The sequence below is a fragment of the Triticum urartu genome, chromosome 7A, assembly GCF_056163025.1.
Source record: "Triticum urartu cultivar PI428250 chromosome 7A, HENAU_Tu73, whole genome shotgun sequence".
In the NCBI taxonomy this organism is placed as follows: Eukaryota; Viridiplantae; Streptophyta; class Magnoliopsida; order Poales; family Poaceae; genus Triticum; species Triticum urartu.
In genome coordinates this window covers 670,554,774-670,575,517 of record NC_141879.1, presented here as the reverse complement: position 1 = coordinate 670,575,517, position 20,744 = coordinate 670,554,774, and the positions used below count along the sequence as shown (strand labels likewise).

At 44.7% G+C, this 20,744-nt stretch overlaps 2 protein-coding genes across 2 annotated transcripts; one reads left to right on the top strand and one right to left on the bottom strand.

The window, feature by feature from the left end:
- Positions 1-1,624: 1,624 nt before the first annotated feature.
- LOC125522067 (germin-like protein 8-11) lies at positions 1,625-2,644 on the bottom strand. The gene is made up of 2 exons (XM_048687140.2): positions 2,446-2,644; positions 1,625-2,327 (listed from the first exon to the last, which is right to left on the bottom strand). Exons 1-2 carry the CDS (start codon positions 2,561-2,563, stop codon positions 1,765-1,767), a joined length of 681 nt encoding a protein of 226 aa, XP_048543097.2. The 5' UTR covers positions 2,564-2,644; the 3' UTR covers positions 1,625-1,764.
- A 6,134-nt stretch (positions 2,645-8,778) lies between these two features.
- LOC147961268 (uncharacterized) lies at positions 8,779-9,596 on the top strand. The gene is made up of 2 exons (XM_087536333.1): positions 8,779-9,384; positions 9,479-9,596. The coding sequence occupies exons 1-2, from the start codon at positions 8,779-8,781 to the stop codon at positions 9,578-9,580; spliced, it is 708 nt and encodes a 235-aa protein (XP_087392459.1). The 3' UTR covers positions 9,581-9,596.
- The last annotated feature ends 11,148 nt before the right edge of the window (positions 9,597-20,744 follow it).

The following is a 20,744-nucleotide window of genomic DNA, read 5'->3' as shown; positions in this document are numbered from 1 at the left end:
TTTCTTTCAGGGGTCACCACACTCATCTCCCTCCTCTTAATTACATTGCCACATCTAATTGTTTGCCTACATGGCAGCCTTAGCACCTGTACAAGGTGGAGTATTGGGAGGGGCCTACGTACTATGAGTTGGTGATCAAACACTGAATCCAGAGTGGGTGATGGATCGATATGCATGATGAACTCAATAACTTCACCCGCCCCCTCTGGTTGACATTTAACACATGTTTGATCCTTCAGATGGGCTGCTATGAGTCGTGGTGGAAGGGTGTGGGGGTTCCTGTTGTATTGGGTGGGGACTACGAAGACAGATGTTGCGTGTGGCAATCAATCGCTATGCGTTGGTATCGTACAGCTAGCGACTTGACTAATTCTCCTTTTTTCGACTTCAAATTTCTTACATTACTAATCCATGAGGGCTAACCAGTTCATCAAATTCTAGATAAAATCAACTCAACAAATCGAATGCACACATGAATGGGATTATCATGAGAAAGATTGTCGAACCAAGCCCACCGTGTATTCGTACATGAGGGGATACGGTTATTGAAAAAAACATATAACAATTTTTTGTACATTTGTTAGGGAAACAACAAGACTCTAATGTAGAAAAAGATGGTCTCTCGTTTCAAGCACCTGCATGCCACACAAGACAGAATTGTTGTCTTCAATGAAGAAATCTTTCTTTTTAGCATTGCACTCATGTTGAGCCTGTTCAAAATCAGAAGCCCAGAAATTAGCGTCTATGTCAACTGCCAACAAGTTTTTCAGAGCCATTTCAACACAGGTAAAAAACTATAAGAAGAGATGAGAAACCTATATACCTTAGATATAGAGAAGCTAAGTGCACCTAGAGGGATTTGCCAAAAATCATGCTCATTAGAAAATTCCAAAGCATGCAATGCATTATTCATCACCTGAAATAGAACAAATGCTTCTATTGAAAGTGGCAAATGAAAGTGGTCAGCATTGTCCTCCATGGTGCTCATGGCATGCAAAGAAATGTGATGATCTCTGAAGAAAGAATGCACGTGTGGCTAGACTTGCCTTCTACATTCCAAATTTCCATAGTGAAACCACCTTGAATGGAACAGGAAGCATGATCTTTATATGTTTGTAATAATTTGAGGTAGTCCCTCCACTAGAAAGAGCAAGAAGATCGATAATTAATCATGTGGAGATTAACCAAATGAGATCCTCAGTTGGCAAGATACCTTGATAATAAGATTTCCAAATGGGATTAACCCAAGGTATATCAAAATGATAAATAAACTTATGAACCATATTCAACAAAAGGCAGTTGTTTTGAGAGGGGAGATTGATAATTCTAAAAACACCTCTATCTTTTGGCCTACAGATAAAATCCCATGCTACCAAAGGTGATTTTTTTAAGTCCTTCCCACTCCAAAGGGTGGATTTGTTTTGTACATCGTATGTGTTCCATTCTCCGAATGAAAAGTCGCCGCAGTCGGCCTCCCTGGCGTAATACTGATCCTCATTGGGGAGCCCTGCCTAGTCCTCAATTATTACGTTTGGAACAGATCAAAACCTAGCCTTTGTTTTCATAAGAACTGTTAGGTTTGATTTGTAGATAAGATTTAAGTGTGGCCTCATGTGCGTAAAACTAGCCTTACAATACGAATATTTATTCAACTCCCAATCAAATGAATAATACATGATACATATTTACATACAACAAACAATCTTATTAGTACACAATACATATCATTGTTGTAAAATACTAGTTTAGTAGTCCAACATTTAATTAATTGTGGTTGTCAGCCCAGAATTGAGCCTGGAGCCAGTCCACAGTCTTCTTCTCCACCTGAAAGGCCTTGGCCAAAACATCGTCCGAGATTGGTGGCTTCGAACCAAACACAGCGTTCGCAATGGTTATGGCCCCAGGGTTTTGGCTGCTAAGTCCGGCAATTGCAACTGCAGGCTTGTAGGGGTTGGGGTTGAACTGGAAGTGGATGAGTCCTTGTGGGAAAACAAACACATCACCCTTGTTGAGGACCTTCCAAATGAGCTTGTTCTCTGGGTTAGATGTGACAAAGCCAACATAGAGTGTCCCTTCAAGCACGGTGAGGATCTCACTGGCACGAGGATGAGTGTGTGGTGGGTTCTCCCCCAAAGGTGCATAGTCAATGCGTGCTAAGGAGATACCCAGTGTGTTGAGACCGGGGATCCTCATGACATTGAGCAGTGTGACAATGGATCCCACCTTGCTCATCTTTGTGTCCCTAGCCATGTCAAGTTTGGCCGCTAAGAAGAAGTCCTCCGCAGTCACCTCCTTTGGGTCTTTGCAGACAAACCCATTAACAAGCACTACATAGGCGCATAATAAAAAGAAGCATTTAAGTCGATGATTTGTAATGATATTATCTGTAACATGAATATATGCAAATTTTAGACTTTGCAACTAAGGAAGCTTGGAAATACATACCATGTGAGCTATTGTCAGCCACACAGAAGTCCTGGAGAGGGTTTGGATCAGAAGCCATGGCCTGCCATGAGGCCAACGCGATAAGAGCAACCAGAAGGAAGCTGGAAGAGGAGGCCATTCGGGTTTTTGTTGTTGAGTGGTGTTTCCTAGAGAGGTGTTTCAGTGTTTGTGGGTGGTGTTTTCTTTCTTACTTGTGTGGTTTGCCATAACAAAGGATGTATGTGTATATATAGGAGCAGAAAGAGTTGGTAAAGGTTGCGAACAGGTCAAAGGCCAGATAGAAGTGGTCATTAAGCCGGTTGAGTATGCCGACTAGCTACAGCATTAGGAAGCTTCATCGTCCACTTTATTTTAATATGTTCTAGTGGCTGACTAATCTGACTTGGTCATGCATGTCTGAAACAGTAAACTACTGGACATGAATGCATATTTGGTAGTACCATCCTAGTTACGTGATACCTCTGCTCACACCTCCAAAAATCTGAACAAATGGGCATGAAGAATTAAGTTCTTTTATTTGCAAAAATTTGCCCCAAAAAAATCAGTATGGAGATTGCTGAAGTTGAACTGAACTGATATTTTTTTTTTTCAAAACTCAACTGACAGAGATTATGCGAACATAAGTTTTTGCTCCATCCTTGCTTCTGAAGAAAGCAATTGACTTGGTCATCAGTCGGAGCTGAGTAATTGGAAATGGTATTCTTCCCACCATCTGCGCAAACACTAAAGTCACTAACGATTGCTTCTAATGTCATACTGCATAAGTTCTCATCATGCATGCAATCACCTGAAGGTGTATGCATGGAAGAAGATACCGAGCACATTGTGAATGCTTCTTAGGTTATCCGTGCATCAATGTCACGCATGACGAACATGAATAAGAATGGCCAAGTAACCTCCCTTTTCGTTACCTATACTACACATGAAATGGTCACTGTTGATGGAGTTGTCTATATGTGACCGAGTCTGAAGCAAATAAGTACTCATGGTTGGAGAACCCACCAGTTCTATTCAATATATAATTTTGTTCAGTTCATAATACACGCTCTATAATAGACCATTTGAACCTTCTTCTTTTTTTAATCAAGACTAGTTCAACCTTGTTAACCTTCACAAGGAGGGCAGGTCGTCTGGAGCATGCTATATCCTATCATCCCACCATAATTATACCACAGTGTACAGCGATTTAGGCATCGTACGCAAAATTCACAATATAAATATTATTTAGCAGACTCTATGACATGTGGGTCCCACACATTATTAAATGTTCGTAAAGCAGTATATATATGCATTGGACTATTTTTGTAGGGACTGCTTGGATAGCAAGTTTATAGAGAATCGGTTCTCCTTAAACTTGATTTTGTAACAACCTAATATGCTGTTTGGATTAGTTAACAAAATCCTTTATATAAAAAACCGAGCTTTGCAAAAGTAAAAAAACAGTTTATAGAAAAATGACTAATAGTCATTTTTTTTCTCTAAAAAATGGGTTATCCATAACCAGTGTCCCGGCGTCATACATTTTTTTAGAACAAAGGCTCAAGAAGAGCCCGACTTTGAATTAAAAAAGCCATCAACCGACCAGGATTACAAAATCACCAACTTACAAGGAAAAGCAAATAGAAACAAGCGGCCGATACAAGGAGCAAAGCGAAACACACTCAAAAGCAGCAGCGATAGCAAGCTGAGGAACGCCATGCTGCAGCCATTACCCTACAGGACGACCTACACCAACAGGACTAACTACAGACTTGAGAGAATGCACCACCGCGCAAGCTTCGTGATCGTAGCCAAACTCGAAGACAGTAATGGACCGAAGCTCCTCTAGAACTACCGCTGCAATGGGCCCCTGTCCTCTCATCCTGGCTCGAAGGATGCCGCACCGGCAGCCGGCAGCTCGGTTCACCCTAGAACCCAGAAGGAAGACGTCCAAGCTGCGCATGGAGAAGGAACAAGGAGCAGACCTACAAGCTAAGAGCACACCACTCCGAGCACCATCATCATCCGCGGTTAAGCCACACCGAAGGGCAAGAGCCGTCAGCCACAGTCACAGCATCAAGGGTAACAACGATCAGCCACTGAAGAAAAGGCATTGAAGCACAGAGCCAAGCTGCCACCCGCCTCCATCACACCCACAACCCGACTCTCTCGCCGCCCCTGCAATCCCCGGACTGCGCCTCCAAGAAGGAACACGACACAGACACGGATGTGTTGTTGCCGCCCGAATCAGGGGACCTAGGCTTTCACCTAGCAGGGGACGAAATGAGGGGGAGAAGGATCCACACCACAACCTACAAGGAGGGGAACGACACCCAGGGTGTCGCCTACGATGTGGCTGCACTGGCCAGGGGTTTCCCCGGATCCAACCCCGCTCGACGAGATCCGCGTTGCCGGCGCCCGGGAAGAACGGTCTAAGCCCCTGGGACCCGGATCCGGCGATGGAAGGAGCAGATCGGGCGGAGAGGATGGGATGCATCTGGCGGCGGCAACCGCACGTGGGAGGCCGTACACCAGCGACCGGGGACCGACGCCTTCTCGTCCCCTCGAGACCGAGGGAGGCGCCTCACTAGCTCCGGCAGGAATGGCCCGCCGCCAGGGCCACCCCGCGCTCTTCGCCCGGGGCTGCTGCCCCGGATGCCGAGGACCTCCACGGTACGTGGAGCCGCCGGATCCCCCGTGCCGCCACCTTCACCGGTGTCGAGCACATGCCGGCGCACACCTTTGTCGGCGGCGGAGGGGAAGGAGGGGGAGGGGAGTGCGGCGGCGGTGGTTAGGGTTTGCCACGAGTCGCCTCGGAGGAGACGACGCGGGGCACGGGGGGAGGGCGCAATTTGAATATACTCCGGCATCATACATTATCTTGGACAAGTCGAGCTACATCAGAGGTTCGTCTAAGGCGTGTTTCCCTCAAAATCCTCCAAAACCCGATTTAGTGAAACCAATTTAACACTCCACTATCCCAAAAACGACATATGGTTTTCAGTCATAAAACTCTATTCTTATAAAAAAATTGAGTTGGTGATGATGGTGTGCCTGCCATCCTACAATATAGACCGATAGAAAGCAAACTATGGCAATTTTGCAAAAAGATACCCGCACCCCTCTTCACATTTGCAGATAAGGCATTCCCTCGTTCATCTTCGTCTCTCACAAGATAAACAACTCGTATAGATGCATTTTGATGTTCCGTGCAACGCATGGGCGTAATTTTCAATACGCGATGAACATTTGAAGATAAAGGTGTTAAATACGGAGTGACTATTTTTAGAATAGGCGATAATCAATGTTTTAATACAACATTTTTTTAACTGCATGTAGGGTGAAAATTTTGAATTGACGGTGTGGTTTTTTCAAATATGCGATGAATTTGGCTTGAAATAATTATTTTTACTTTAAAAGAAACTTGAATCAAATATAAAAAGTAAAGGTGAAATACAGCATATTGGTTGCATCTATCAGTTTCATAAATACATGGATTTTTTCTGAAAATATTTTCTTAAATGCTTCGAGTAAATTTTCTGTTCAACAAACTTTTCCCAAAAACAATTCAGATTTTTTTTATCTTTATCCCACTGCACTTATTTTCTCCCAACTGATAGAGACATCCATAAAATAAAAATTTGAATTTGAGAGATCCATATTCCATAATTGGGCGTAACGAACAGGCAAAAAAGGAAGGGAAGAAGAAAGTTCGGGAACTTTTCTTTTTCTTTTTTGAGAATCAGAAAGTTCGGGAAGTAGCGACGCGACGCGAGTAATGGGCTTCATGCAGAGATGGGCCTAACGACGCGACGCTGCTAATCGGCCTGGAAATAATCAGGGTAAATGGGCGGTGCTTTCTATAGCCCACACGAGTTCTCTAACTAATTTGTAACCCATCCGGTCGCCCCTTGACCTGCCAGGTTGCATCAAAGAAGAATCCTCGTCGACTTGGTCGCCGCCCCTCTTCTCCGGCAGGCGGCAGTGGCGGACTGTCGATCATCACGGTGAGATACTTCCTCCTCTGCCAGTCGTCCTCCGCAATCCACTTGCTTCTCCTTGCAGTTTCTTTTCCCCTTTTATTGGCGACGAGTCCACCCCTAGCTATCTCTTTCTGCAATAGATGAAAGCCGTCACACCTGAATAGGAGATCGTTGCTGTCGCTAATATATGTCTGGATATTCAGGATTTCAGTTGATTTTTCTCGTATCCTTATAAAGTTATAAAGAGGGGAATTGTTATGAATTAGTTTTCACGAATTTAATCACATTAATCTATGCACTTCTAACTTCAGTCTTGTAAATTGTAACAGAAAAACATGCAAAATCTGGTACTCCCTCCGTTCCTAAATATAAGTCTTTCTAGAGATTTCAATAGGAACTATATATGAATGTATATAGACATATTTTATAGTGTAGATTCACATATTTTGCTCAGTATGTAGTCTTTTTTAGAATCTCTAGAAAGGCTTATATTTAGGAACCGAGGAAGTAGTTCCAAGAATATTTGGGTAAAATATTCTATAAAACGGAGTTTGTTGCCGTTCCGAACACATGGAAGGAAAGAAACCATAGAGTGTTCCAGGGAAAGCGAAAACCCGTTATCAATGCTGCATTCGAAAAAAGATAAATACATTAGAACTCCAAACTTGTGTGAATCCATTCATATTGAATTTGCATCACGAAGGCGCAAACAGACTATATCTGATCTAGTCAATTTTTTAGTTTGTCGCGTCCTAGGTTAGCTCGACGAATTTCCTACAAGGCATTATGACGAGGTAAAGAAATATTTCTTCATCTGAAGCATAAACTGCTGGCTGTGTATTCTCTCGGATTACCTGGTAGGAGGTCTTCTCCAGTTGCTGACTGCCTGCCCGGCCACCGGATGGCATGGCTATCTTCTTTTCCTGGTGGTCCGAAAGCACAACGGCAGCCCACCCTGCCTTCGCAAGGGCTTTGTGACGCTAATGATCATCACTGCTTGGGCTCTCTGGAAGCACAGGGACGCGGTCATCTTCGAGGGCATGCATCCCTCCAATGCCCATCTGCTAAACAACATCAAAGACGAAGCTCGGAGATGGGCACACGCGGGTGCCAAGGGATTAAATAGGATTCTACATGTAGCCTGGGTCCTCTGTACCGGGGCTGAGCAACCCCACACTCTCCTGCTCACTTGTAACCTCATTGGCGCCTCTATGTACGCCAACTTGAGGTTACTTCATTGTATCCACTCCCCTACCTATTAATGAAATGATACGCCTCCGCGCGTATTCATGAAAAAACAACATAAACTGGTTTTAGGGTTTGTTTGTGTTTAGATGAGTGTGATTAGAATAAATTAAATTTGGATCTCAGAAATAAAAAACGAAGATCTGATTTGTTCATGGTGAGTTGGAGATGGTTATTACATTGAAGGGTTAGTGTTCACATTTTAGTTTTTGCATCATTGTTCGAAACTTGTTTTAAGCAATTGCACACCACAAACGAAAATGTAAAATGGTTGCTTTAGTCTGAACCTTTTTTTTCTTGTATAGATTACTTCAAAAAAATCGTCTGCAGAGAAACCTTTCATTAAACACTATTATCAGTATGATGTCGCGCTGCACCTGGTACAATACATCTAGTCCCATTGTTCACTTGACTTTCAAGACTCAATCTGGAAAAAAGTGTCGTTGCTTCTATAGTTAATTAGTTATCCGCTTTTGCATATCTGCGACCGAATCTCATGCGGAACCTTGTGGCTTGTGCAGTAATGTTCAGTCCCATACCTTCCTTTTGTGAATATCATATTCTTCTTATCTAGTTAAAATATCAGTAGTAATAAGTAGTACTAATTGGCAGAACTAACGAAGGCAAGGAGGGAAGAATTAACAAACTGTAGTAGGATAAGGCTAGTATTTCTGTGTGTTTCTCCTTTTCAAAGTCTGGTAGGTGCACAATATTCCAAGTTGTGTTCTATATATATACGTCCTAAAAACTCTGTTGCTTTCTGCAACTTCTAAAAGCCCGTAGCCGGCTATCAGCTGTGCCTTTCAATATAACCCGTGCCCTTGGCCTTTTATCTAATTATATAGTATATAATAAAAACAAACTGTTAATATGTATGATTGTTATGTCTTGTGGTCTGTTTATGATATTTTCTACTGTCGTTACTAATTAATCTTCGGGTTACAGTTTGACAAAAGTTGTTACTCTATTTGGCTCTAATAGTTGATGGTAGATTGTTTATTTTTGCTCATTTTGAAGATTTGAACTAGAACACTGCCTAATATTGAAAGCCTTAGAGGACCCTTTCTTGTTGGTGGCAGGAGTAGAAACCAATCAATTGAAATCATTCTGATAAAAAGGGAATATCATGGCTACTAAGGAGTTATCGATGAAGCTCCTGGTTGATACCAAGGCTCAGAAAGTCTGCTTTGCCGAAGCTGACAATGAAGTCGTCGAGTTCCTGTCCAGCCTCCTATGCCTACCGATGAGCACCGTCATCAACCTGCTAACCAAAGAGCGTATGGTTGGCAGCATTGGGAATGTCCTTGATAGCCTGGAGACGCTTGATGCCAAGTATATATACTCAGGCCAGGGCAAGGAGCCCTTCATCAGCCCTGCAATTTCCCCCGCTATGCTCTCTCCTTTGCAACAGCTACTGGGGGATGCACAATTCAGTGCTAGTAGCAGCTTCTTCACCTGTAATGGACTAAGAATCGGCTACACAAACTCTAGCTGTGGGTATTTTTCAGTTGCTAAAGGCAGCAAATGCCCAAGTTGCTCCAGCGGAATGAACATTGCTATGCCGCATGTCAAAACCGAGGGGTTTGTGGTTGGGACGGCCACATATACAGTCAAGGATGATCTCTCAATGATCCCTGCGTCCAGCGTGGCAAGCGTTACCTTGCTCGCGCAGTGTGGTGTCAAGGACCTGAGCATGCTGCAAGAAAAAATGGTGAAAATTGGCAAGGAAGAGGTTACACGCATACTCTCTTATTTCTATCACTAGTTTACCATTTAGTTTTCGATTACTTGGTGCAGTTCATGATATCTGTGTTTGGAATGTTTAGGCGCTGGACATACTCCATGCTTCTCTGAAGTCCAAGACCGTCCTGACTGATGTCTTCCTTCAGTCAAGAAAAGCTCGTTGCAAGAAGGAAACTGTTGCCTAGTTATGCGGTTATGCCCAAGTAAATTCAGCAGAAAGATGTCATGCAGAAATCACCATATGGCCCTGGTGGATGAGTGAGTTGTGAGCTGCCGGTCTGTTTGCATTGCCTGGCCATTCTCTAGGTTAGTGGACCAAAGCTAGTAGGCTGCTTAAATTAAAATCTCTGTTGACATCATGTACCGTGAGATGTGTGCCACTTTTGCCACCAGATTTTTAGGAGATTTTTTAGGAAGATATTTGTATGAACTTTTTTTGGGGGATTTGAATCAAGCTTCTGAATTATAAACCGTTTTCACTGTTGACTTCCTTGCACGATATCTTCAAAACTAAATCACACGTCGTGTCTTCTCTACACCTCGCCTGGTCGGAAGTCAGGTATGAGTGATGACACACATTAGAGAGCTTGTGGTATTTGTGTCCCTAGAATCTTCGGCCCTAGATCTGGGGTTGTTTTTGGCGCTTCGTCCTGTCATGTCTATAGTGGTCGCAAGTATGATGTCAATTTGCTTTAGTTAGTGTCTCTCCCATATCACCTTTTTTACGATGTCGGCATTCTTTCTCAACCGTATGACAATGAAGCAACGGTTCAATATTGTAAAATCCTACTTCAAACTGGGCGTCGTCTGTTTATTTCTTTGACCTGAGGGTTAGAGAAAATTGGAGATGTAACAGGGTAAGCTAGGGAGAATGATTTGACGTGCTTCTAATGTGAACTTTAGTTTTTCTATCAAAGGTAGTCATTGTCTTTTTTTTTTAGAAATCAAGGGGGCAAGGGGGGGGGGGGGGGGGGTTCTCCACCCGAATATAGTGCTAGATATATCCGCTTGAGCATCAATTAATATGAGATGGAGGGAGTTACTGAAGTGTAACCATGATTACAACACAAAATTACATATATAGAATGTTCACACATGCGGAGAGGTATAGCCAACGTCTTCATCGGTCGAACTAGATCTTCGGTGACGGTAACACTATGAATATCGTAAGTAGGCTAGAAGGCCTTATGTTGCATGCACTGAGGGGAGGGGGTAACACACAACCCCAAAGATCTGCAATCAGGGGTGGCGGCAGGATGCCTATAGGCGCTGACAAATCCTATAGGAGAAGGAACAACGTAGGAAGATGTGGTTAATGTCTTCGGGGCCTTGATTGCACCTGGAACAGGAAGAGTTGCTGATGATGTGTTTGCGCAACAAATTTGCCTAGTAGGTCCTTGGACCGAAGAGAAGCCACGCAAAGATCTTAACTTTGTTAGGAACCCAGAAGCCGACCAAGGTCTGTTATTGTTCATGTGTGTTTCTTTTTATTCCATCGGTAATAGTTTTTTCATAAAGCGTCTGCAAATAATTTGTTTATAACTGATAAATAATGTTAGAGCGTCTCAAAAAAGCAAGTTGCAAATACTTAGGACCAATTAGCACCAACTCCCGTCAAATTGACAGCGGAAATTGCAAAAAGTTTAACTGGCATCGTCTGCTACTTGGTACCTATATTTTCTCTTAGACCCCTAAAAAAAAACCTATATTTTCTCTTAGGAAAAAGAATAGGTAAACACGTAGTCCAACTGAAACAAGTTCGATCCGAGGATACGTGCGTGCACCGGAATTCGGAATCATCAATCAACACGAAAACAAACCAGCAAAACAGAAACGCATCGACCTGTGCTGTCCTTTTCGATCGATCTTGTGTGCGTAATCGATCTGTTTCGCCGCGTGATGTTCCAAACAAACCCTCGCTGCCGCCGGCCGTCCGCCGGTCCTCCCCGACGAAGTCATCGAGGACATCTTCGCGCGGTTGCCGGCCAAGGCAGTGCATAGGTGCCGTTGCCTCTCTCGCGCATGGGCCGCCACGCTCGCCTCCAGCGACTTCGTCGACCTCCACCTTCGCCTCGCCAACCGCCACGGCGGCCCAAGGATCCTCTTCGTGGAGAACTCTCGTGGTCTGAAATTGCAGGTGTGGTCGCCGGACAACCATGGTCGTACGACTCTCATGGAGCTCCCCAAATCTCACGATGTTCATGGCCGCACCACGGACAACGTCCTCGCACGTCTCGTCACGCAGCAGTGCCACGGCCTCTTCATCCTCCAAGCCGCAAGAACGCACTACGTGCTCAATCCATCCACTGGCAGAATGGCAGGGCTCCCAGAGAGCGGGGCCAAGGGCGACCCCAGTATCCACTACCAGAATAACGGCCGCTGCCGACGGCCTTCTCTACGCCGACGGCCCCCATCGGCATAGATGGTGGTATGCCGACGGCCGCGGAAAGACCGTAGGCGTACTAAAGCCGCCGGCAAACCTCCATCTATGCCGACGGGGGCCGTCGGCGTAGGAAGGCCATCGGCGTATATTCCACTATGCCGACGGGGGCTGTCGGCATAGAGCTGCCGTCGGCACACAGGTGGGTCCGCTGACCCAGGTCCAAACGAAGGGTCGACGCCGTCACCTCTATGCCGACGGCCTTGACGGAGGCCGTCAGCATAGCTTGTACATTTTTTTTATTCAGCAAAAAATCACGTGGGCTTTCTATGCCGACGGGGATACCGTCGGCATATATATTATATGTTTTTTATTTCTCATTTTGCATTTTTTATTAAACTTTAGATTTGATTAATTTAAATCTAATTTATATAAACTTAAACATACACAAATTATATATGAAATTGGGGCAGAATTTTCCATAGACTATGAATATCCTGTTTGTTTTTACTTTTGAGTATTTTAAAATGTAACTTCATGTAATTTTGCATATAGGTCCTTATACTTAGTAAAAATCACAAGTAATTGATACTTCACTAGATTTGGATAACTTTTGAATGATTTTCTTATCATAATCTCGCACCAGGACATGATGCGTGTGTGAATGTGTTGTGACATGCGTAGACGCCCTTTTTGGGCTTCGAGGTGTGCCCCCCCTTCACGGACGGTAGTGCCGCCATCACTTTGAGGGGGAATCGTGCGCGTCGGGTAGAACCGGAGGGAATCTAGTGGTGGGTTGGGTCCAGGCCATGTTCGGGGATGTTTCTATGGGCTGACCTATCGCAACCAGTGGAAGAGTCCACTGGTCAAAGCCCGCCAGGAGAAAGTCAAAGGCCTAGATCTCCTGGTCAACGAGGCTAGGGTTAGTCCGGTCAGTGGGGCTTCGAGGTGTAGCTATGCCACCGAAACACCGTACCGGGTCCCGATGCGTGTGTGAAAGTGATGTGGCATGCATAGACGCCCGTCTTGGGTCTTCGAGGTGTTGCCCCCCTCCATGGACGGCTGTCTCGCCGTCACTTGGAGGGGAATCGTGCGTGTCGGGTAGAACCGGAGGGAATCTATTGGTTGGTTGGGTCCAGGCCGTGATCGGGGATGTTCCTATGGGTTGACTATCAGGGCCGTCTCCAAAAATTTGGGGCCCCGGAGCAAAAATCAAAATAGGACCCTAAATTTACATCAGGGTCGAACTAAATAATCACACAATACATATATGATGATTTTCCAACAACCAAAAAAATCAAGAACTACTAAGTTCAAACTTAATTGTGTCCTAAATCTAGCCTCGTTCGGCACTTCCCACCTAACCTAATCAAAACAAATGAACTTATTACCTGATAGTGGAAGACCAGAGGTGATGGCACTTGTAATTGACATGCCGTGGGCGATCGACGGATGCCGAAGCAGGCAGGCATTCAGGTAGAGCTGGCACCGTAGTCTCTGGTGGGCGATCGAAGGAAGCAAAACCAACGGGCGTTGTTGGGGCCTGTTAGCAATCAATGCACTATGGCAGAAAAACGACCGATTGATTGATTCTCTAGACCTCATGGGCCTGTTATACATGTTGTTTTGGGCGAATGGGCTCATGAGCTTTATTTTTCCTGATTTTAAACCTACAGCTAATAGACTAATACTTAGTGATTAGGGGCCCCAAATATTTGGGGGCCCTGGGCGGTCTCCCACCTCGGCCCCCTCCATCGACGGCCCTGATGTCTATTCACAACCAGTTGGAAGAGTCCACTGGTCGAAGCCCATCCAGCGAAAGTCAAAGGCCTAGATCTCCTGGCCAAGGGGCTTCGTGGTGGCCTTCCGGTTGTGGCAATGCCACCGAAATAGCGCACGCGGTCTTGATGCATGTGTGAAAGTGACTTGGCATGCATAGACGCCCGTCTTGGGTCTCCGGGGTGTTGCCCCCTCCACGGATGCCAGTGCCGACGTCATTTGGAGGGGGGGGGAACGTGTGCATCGGGTAGAACCAGAGGGAATCTAGTGGTTGGTTGGGTCCAGGCCGTGTTCGTGGATGTTCCTATGGGCTGACCTATCGCAACCAGGTGGAAGAGTCCACTGGTCAAAGCCCGTCCGACGAAAGTCAAAGGCCTAGATCTCCTGGTCAACGGGAATAGGGTTAGTTCTGTCGGTGGGGCTTCAAGGTGTAGCAATGCCATCGAAACACCGTACCGTGTCCCAATGCATGTGTGAAAGTGATGTGGCATGTGTAGACGCCCATCTTGGGTGTCCGGTGTGTTGTCCCCCTCCACGGACGACAATGCCACCGTCGCTTGGAAGGGGGATCGTGCGTGTTGGCTATAGAACCGGATGCAATAAGTGTCTCAAATATTTTAGGCGGGCCCGAAAAATGCCATGTCTTGGCACATGTCATGTAATGCCCCCTTTGAGAGAAAGACAAGTTTCGAGGTCAATGGAGCAACGGGTAGCACACTTTCTTCACAAACCGGACACATTCCCTCTTGATAGCCAGATACTACCTAGGAGATGGTGCAATCTACAAGTGGCTTTCGGTCAGGCTTCTACGAAACACACTCAAACTTTTACTAGACCCTACAAGGAAGATATGAACATCGTCCCAGGTCCTGAGGATTTCTGACATCGTATGTTTTCTGTGGATTTTAACGGCTAGATCTGGCATGCCGCCGAGGTACATTCGCCCCCCGGTGGTGGGTCCTTCCCCTCCTTTTGTTGCACTAGGTATACACATTCCGAAAAGACATCATATACGATTGTACAAACCACTTTTGGACATCATTTCAGGTGGCCGCCATGCATATCTGTAATTTCCCGCATTGAAACTCTACGGATGCAATAAATGTCTCAAATATTCCAAGCGGGCCCGAAAATGCCATGTCCTGGCACATGTCATGTAATACCCCCCCCCCTTTAAGAGCACGAGAAGTTTCGAGTTCAACAGAGCAACGGGCAACACCCTTCCTTCACAAACCACACACTTTCCCTCCTGATAGCTAGATACTACCTCGAAGATGGTGCAATTTACAAAGGGTCTCCGGTCAGCCTTTTGCGAAACGCGCTCAGATTTTTAACACACCCTACAAGGGCCATATGATGACACCATGCCCGGTCCCGAGGATTTCCAGCGCCATATGATTTTCCGTGGATTTTAATGGTTAGATCCGGCAACAAGTATTCAGTAATCTTGTTAACTGCTACCGTTCCTCCAGTGTTGAACGAGATAGGCATTCTATTGCTTGTTTCCTTGCTTCCACAAATTAAAATTCAGTAATCTTGTTAACTGCTACCGTTGTCATGAACCACACATCTGAGATGAACTTGACATTGATTTGCTCCTTTGTCAAGTATGGATAGACTTTGCTATTCACCAGTATTCAGGCAGTTGATGTGTGCGTGTTGCTGCAGCTGTTAGGGCATTGTTGGATTGTTATCACTAGTACTAGTCCTATCAAATTGCATGTGAGTAGTTCATTACCATGCTATCCAGGGGATATTCATTTTTGTGCCTGTGAATTCGTTCTTTATGTGTATATATGTATATGTGCTAGCAACATGAGTAGGATTTAGCATCATGCTGGGCCTGGATGAATTGCATGCATACATTGATCCTGGGAGAAGTGTCTGGCTGATACAATCCTCTTTTTTACAAAGCTATTATATACTTTGGGAAATATAGTAGTTTGTTATTTACTGCCTGCACTGCAAGTATGGATGCTCATGCATGCATGCATCCAGAGTGAGTCGTACCTAGTTGTTCTTTATGCATCTCCAAGTTACTATTGAAAAAACTCACATAACTAGTTGTTTCTTTTCAGTTTAAACCTGAGACCTCTTTTGTTTTATCTTGAGAGCTATGACTGATGGCCAAACCGTTGTTTTCTGTGCTAGACTCACTCCACAGCTTTGTTTTGTTTTGTGCCACCTGATCATGATGCCATCCTATTGGTATTGATGCAATGGAATTTATAGTTTTGCTGTCCCCTGAGATGCTTATCTAGTGTTTATGGCTTAGTAATTGTTCTCTGAATTTGAAATTATACTAGTATTGCTCTACACTCAGCAGCTAGCTCTGTTTTGTGGCACCTGTTACTTATGCCACGGTATTGTTTCAATGGAATCAGTACAATTTCTTTGCACATTGGGATTGCTCTGTTTGCTTCATATTATGGTGTTAATGTCTTACTAGCTAATTGTGGCGGCCGTCTGGATTGTCGCTCATAGTATTGCTGGTGGTGGTGCTGTTGTGTAGGTTGACAAAAATGCTCTGCATCTTGAGAAGCAAATATCTTAAAACTTTGACTTGGATCTCGACGGCGACGGCATCCAACGAACACAAGGTCGCTCCCAACCAACAATTTTTTTCTTCCAAGTTAATAATGTGGATTGTGACGTTTGTCTGTGCACTGATTTTCAGAGTGGATGGCTGTACCATTTAATTTTGATTACTAGCACTAGTAGTTGTATTCAGTGTGAGCTGGAAGACTAACTGATTCAGTTTTCAAAGCCATCTTTGCTGTTCTGGTTGTGTTTGCACAGCTCACTTGTTGTCAGTGCAGTTCTCTTACACATATTTGTTTGTTGGGGTTTACTTTCTAGAATCATGTCTCTAATTGCATTCGTAAATTTCTAGCCTTAATTGTTTTTTTGTTATGGTCAGCAAGTATGCCGACGGTCTAACCGTCGGCGTAGCTATGCGCAGGCCTGCCCAGCAGCTGACATGTGGCACTGCTAGGCCGACGGTTAGACCGTCGGCATAGGTTCTAGAGCTATGCCGACGGCTTTACCGTCGGGATACCTGTGCAACGTGTCAGCACATGGTTGGCTCGGTTTTGACGGCGGAGCCGTAGACGGCCGTTAGGCGGAAAATTTTGCCGACGGTGGTACGGACGCCGTTGGCATAGCGGCCTATACCGACGGCTTTGCTGTGCCGACGGCCGCCCTGGGATATGCCGACGTACGAGTTGCCGACGGGGCTATGCCGACGGTGGCCGTCAGCATAGGCCTATGCCGACGGCCCCGGGCCGTTGGCAACATAGCTTATTCTGGTAGTGATCACACACCTAGGGTTAGGCTACAACACGCACACTAGGACGCACAAGGTTGTGTGCATCAGCTGCCTCCCAGAATCCGTGAGATACAGTGTTTATGAGATCAACTCCGTCCCGACACTCTGGAGGCCAGCGAAGGGTTGTGCTCCTGAGAAACCACCGCTGGATTGGGTGGACAACCATTACGACATGAGCGTCTTTACGCAGGGGCACATGTATTGGCTTGACAGACGTAAGCTAACTTCCACTCAATCGGAAGAGATGTTCATCTTCTCCTTCAACCTTGACGATGAGGTGTTTGGGACCGTGCCGTTGCCGCTACCAATCGTTATTGAGAGAAAGTTTCAAGACCAGTATAACTTGACCGAGCTCGGCGGCCGCCTGTGCATCTTCCCATACTGAGATGTTTGGCCACGTGGCGACTGGTCAACACAATCTCTGGTTGCTGCGTGACCATGATACGGGCGTGTGGGATCTACATTGCCAAATCAATCGATACACGTTGCCAGCAAAGGTCGCCAACCTAATGCGCCCTGGGTGTACGTACTGGTTCAGCCTACTCACCATCATCGACAATCGCCGCCGTATCGTCATACGACCAAGCTACTACACATATGACCCAAGCTTCAGGATGTGTGCATACGTTCCCGTGATCAACGACACGGGGAACCTTCTCGATGGAAGCAACGGCTTGGTCTCTGCTAATTGCATGACATTACAACACGCTGCCTTGTATGAGGAAAGTATCGCCTCCCCGGGGATGTACCAGTAATCTAAAAGTTTAGAGACAGAGTCTTGATTCTTTTGAAGTAAAATGCCGAGCTCTGGATCTGAGGAGCTAGAGGAGGTCCATGTATCACTTTCTCAATTGTGGCACCCATTTCAAAAATTGGACACGTATGAGAACTCAGCTTATAGGCCAACAATCCAAAGCTCAAAAGGTTTGTTACAGCTTCCCCGGTGTCCAATAGGGGGCAGAATGACCGCTCAATTGCGACAAATATGGCTGAAGGAAATTTGGTTTCAGGTGGACTAGCGATAAAGACGATGATGATGATGTGTGATTTTCTCTGATTGCACCATTTCTATATTTTTCTCATTTTTTAGTAATTTTGGGCGCATGTATTATCAATATTTTATCTAGCTTTTGATGTCATATTGGCGGAGATGGCGGATGCAGAGCATAATTGGTTTGGTGCCAAAAATTAGCATGCCAATGTTTGGCATTGTGCCAAATATTGGCTACTACTTGGTTTGTTACCGAGTTGTCTTGCGCATCTCACACAAAGTTGCCAATTTGGCAAGTATTGGTATTGCCAACATTTGGCTAGCCAAATATTGACAGGGGAATGTCTAGGGCACATCTAGATGTGCCCTACTTATTGCACATCTAAGTGAGTGAATCAAGTATGAAGAGGAAAAGAAAAAAGAAAAAAGAAAATATCCACACGAATCTCAACGTGAGATCAATGATATAGGACTTAGATGTGCAATACTTATGGCACATCTAGATGTACTTTAGCAAAACTGTATTGACAGCCAACCAATCATGCTCGCAATTATCTCCTTAATATTATTTATATATACATAAAGGGTTAAAGTGGGATTATCAATTACACTAGCACATATATATGACATCTCAACAACTCGATTTCCTTCAAGCCCATGTTGTCAGTTACCACAGTTTATATGAACGGCCTTGTTACCAAACGTGAAGTCACATATCTAGTCATCGTCGGGTAAGGCCATAGCAGCATTATCAAAGAACCCCCCCTCCCAAAGAAAAAACCTCCCCAAAAAAAAGCCGACCAAAAATATCATGCATGATGCCCATATAAGGCCATAGATCAGTTCCAAAGATGAAATTTCACACGAAAATCTCCACAAAAATTTGATGTGCGTTGATGATACTTACCATGCCGACGCGTTGGTCTTCTCTACTGTATTTGTGTTATCTTTCTGTTCCGTACCACCTTACTAGTTACCAGGGTTGATCAATTCATCAAACTTTTAGTTCGAAACTACTCTAGACATGACATGGACTCACCCGATTTCTAGATGACACCTAATCAAATGATTATGCTGCACCTTGGCCATGTCATGGATGGTTTGATCTCCTGTGTCGTCTAGAAGCGGTGGGGAAGAATGCGAGTTGCTGGCCATGGAGGGGACAAAGAGGAGGCCAGCTTGGGCTCCCCCATGGGACGTGTCACGGCCGGCCGTCACTGCAGAGACAGATACAACGAGCTTATGTCTCTTCCACAATGCTCAGCACATCGTGTTCTTCGTCGCCTAAGTTTTGCATCACCGCGCCGGACTTTAGCCACCTGTTCGCGCGTGTCGGCCTGCCCCCCTCCTCCTCCTAACCAAATCCCATTAAACAGATTTTTGCGAGGCAACGCATCCACGTAGTTCGCTCAATCGAATCCCCTGGCCTTGGCCCCTGTTGCTAGTGCCTTTTTGGCCTGACGTGGAGTACTGACGGAGGCAACTATCAATGATCCGTTTTCAAGATGCTATTTTGAACACTGCTTCATGTCCGGAGTGAAAAACTCTTGTTCTAACCTTTATTGGTCGCGCTCAGTAGCGACGAACTTGTGGCGTTACCTTGTTGAAGGCGTTATCTACTTGTTGTTGTATCGGTCTTCATTGACCGATCTCGGCAATTTGGTGATGACGATGGCACAAGGGCGGTCACTCCTTCTTGAAGGCGCTGCTGCAGAAGAAGTCCTATGTGATTAGTCTGTATTTTGTAATGGCTCGGACAATGGTTGTCTTTTGTCTGTACTCTGCTTAATAATTAATAAAAATGTCTGTATGCATCACATTTATGCACAGGTCGGGGCTTTAACCTTTTTTTCAAAAAGTAATATGAGGATTGTGGCCTGATTTTTTTCCTGGCATCTAGGAAGCATATTCGATTCAACTCTGTATATCTTCTGTGTCGATTGCAGCAGCAGATGTTTGTTTTTGCGCTAGCATGGGTGGCAAACCCTCTCTTCTGTTGCCATTTATTTGTCAATTATCAACATTATGTGAGAAAATAGCTAATATTCATTTTAAGTCTGAATAGAGTACGCTTAGTATCTCCTTGTCTCTTTCAGTTTAAGTCTTTTATTACATGAATAAGCTTCAATAATGGATGAAATCAGTTATTAAGAGCAGAGCTGTAGTGAGCAGTTTGTTTTGCACATCCAAGAGATGAGCATTTTTTACTTCTTACTGCTAGTCATCAGCTTGTTTTACTTTTTTTATTGCAGCAATATTGTTATTCCCTCTATTAAAACATGGTTGTACTAGCACAAGATTATGTGATGCTATAAATTTGTTCATTTCCTTAACACAGTCTGTTTTGTTCATGTAGACTCCATATGGTGGCATGGGCTGGACATATTGAGTGTGAAATGCCTTCTTGCAAGCACAAGCTGATTTTGGGGCTGCAGAGAGGGATGGCAACGCCAGGGTCCATTAGTATTTGATTTCAGTTAAGTATCGAGATTAACAATGTTCATTCCACCACGAGCTTCAGTCTTTTGTTTAGCCCATCATTTTGATCATGAGGAGCATCAGCAGATGATGTGACGTCAAGACTGTAGTTTCTCTGGTTTCTTTAGTCATTGTTTAGGAATGAGCAGATGAAGTAATGTGAAGACTAGGAAACTCATATACAGTCAAGTGCACATACATAAGCAAACTCAATGTTGATCCCTCAGTTTTTCATAATGTGAAGACTAGGTAGCATCATATATACAGTCAAGGGCACACACACAAGCAAAATCAGATCCCTCAGTTGTTCATTTTCTTCAGTCATTTCATAGTCCATCATTTTTATCATCGAGAAAAGATCAATTATCTTTGTTTCTTAGTTTAATTTCAGTC

Excerpts from the sequence above, each read along its gene's own strand:
- LOC125522067 (XM_048687140.2), bottom strand. The coding sequence starts at position 2,563 with ATGGCCTCCTCTTCCAGCTTCCTTCTGGTTGCTCTTATCGCGTTGGCC. Across the intron at positions 2,328-2,445 it reads GGCTGACAATAGCTCACATG|TGCTTGTTAATGGGTTTGTC; the intron begins GTATGTATTTCC and ends GCGCCTATGTAG.
- LOC147961268 (XM_087536333.1), top strand. The coding sequence starts at position 8,779 with ATGGCTACTAAGGAGTTATCGATGAAGCTCCTGGTTGATACCAAGGCT. Across the intron at positions 9,385-9,478 it reads TGAAAATTGGCAAGGAAGAG|GCGCTGGACATACTCCATGC; the intron begins GTTACACGCATA and ends TGGAATGTTTAG.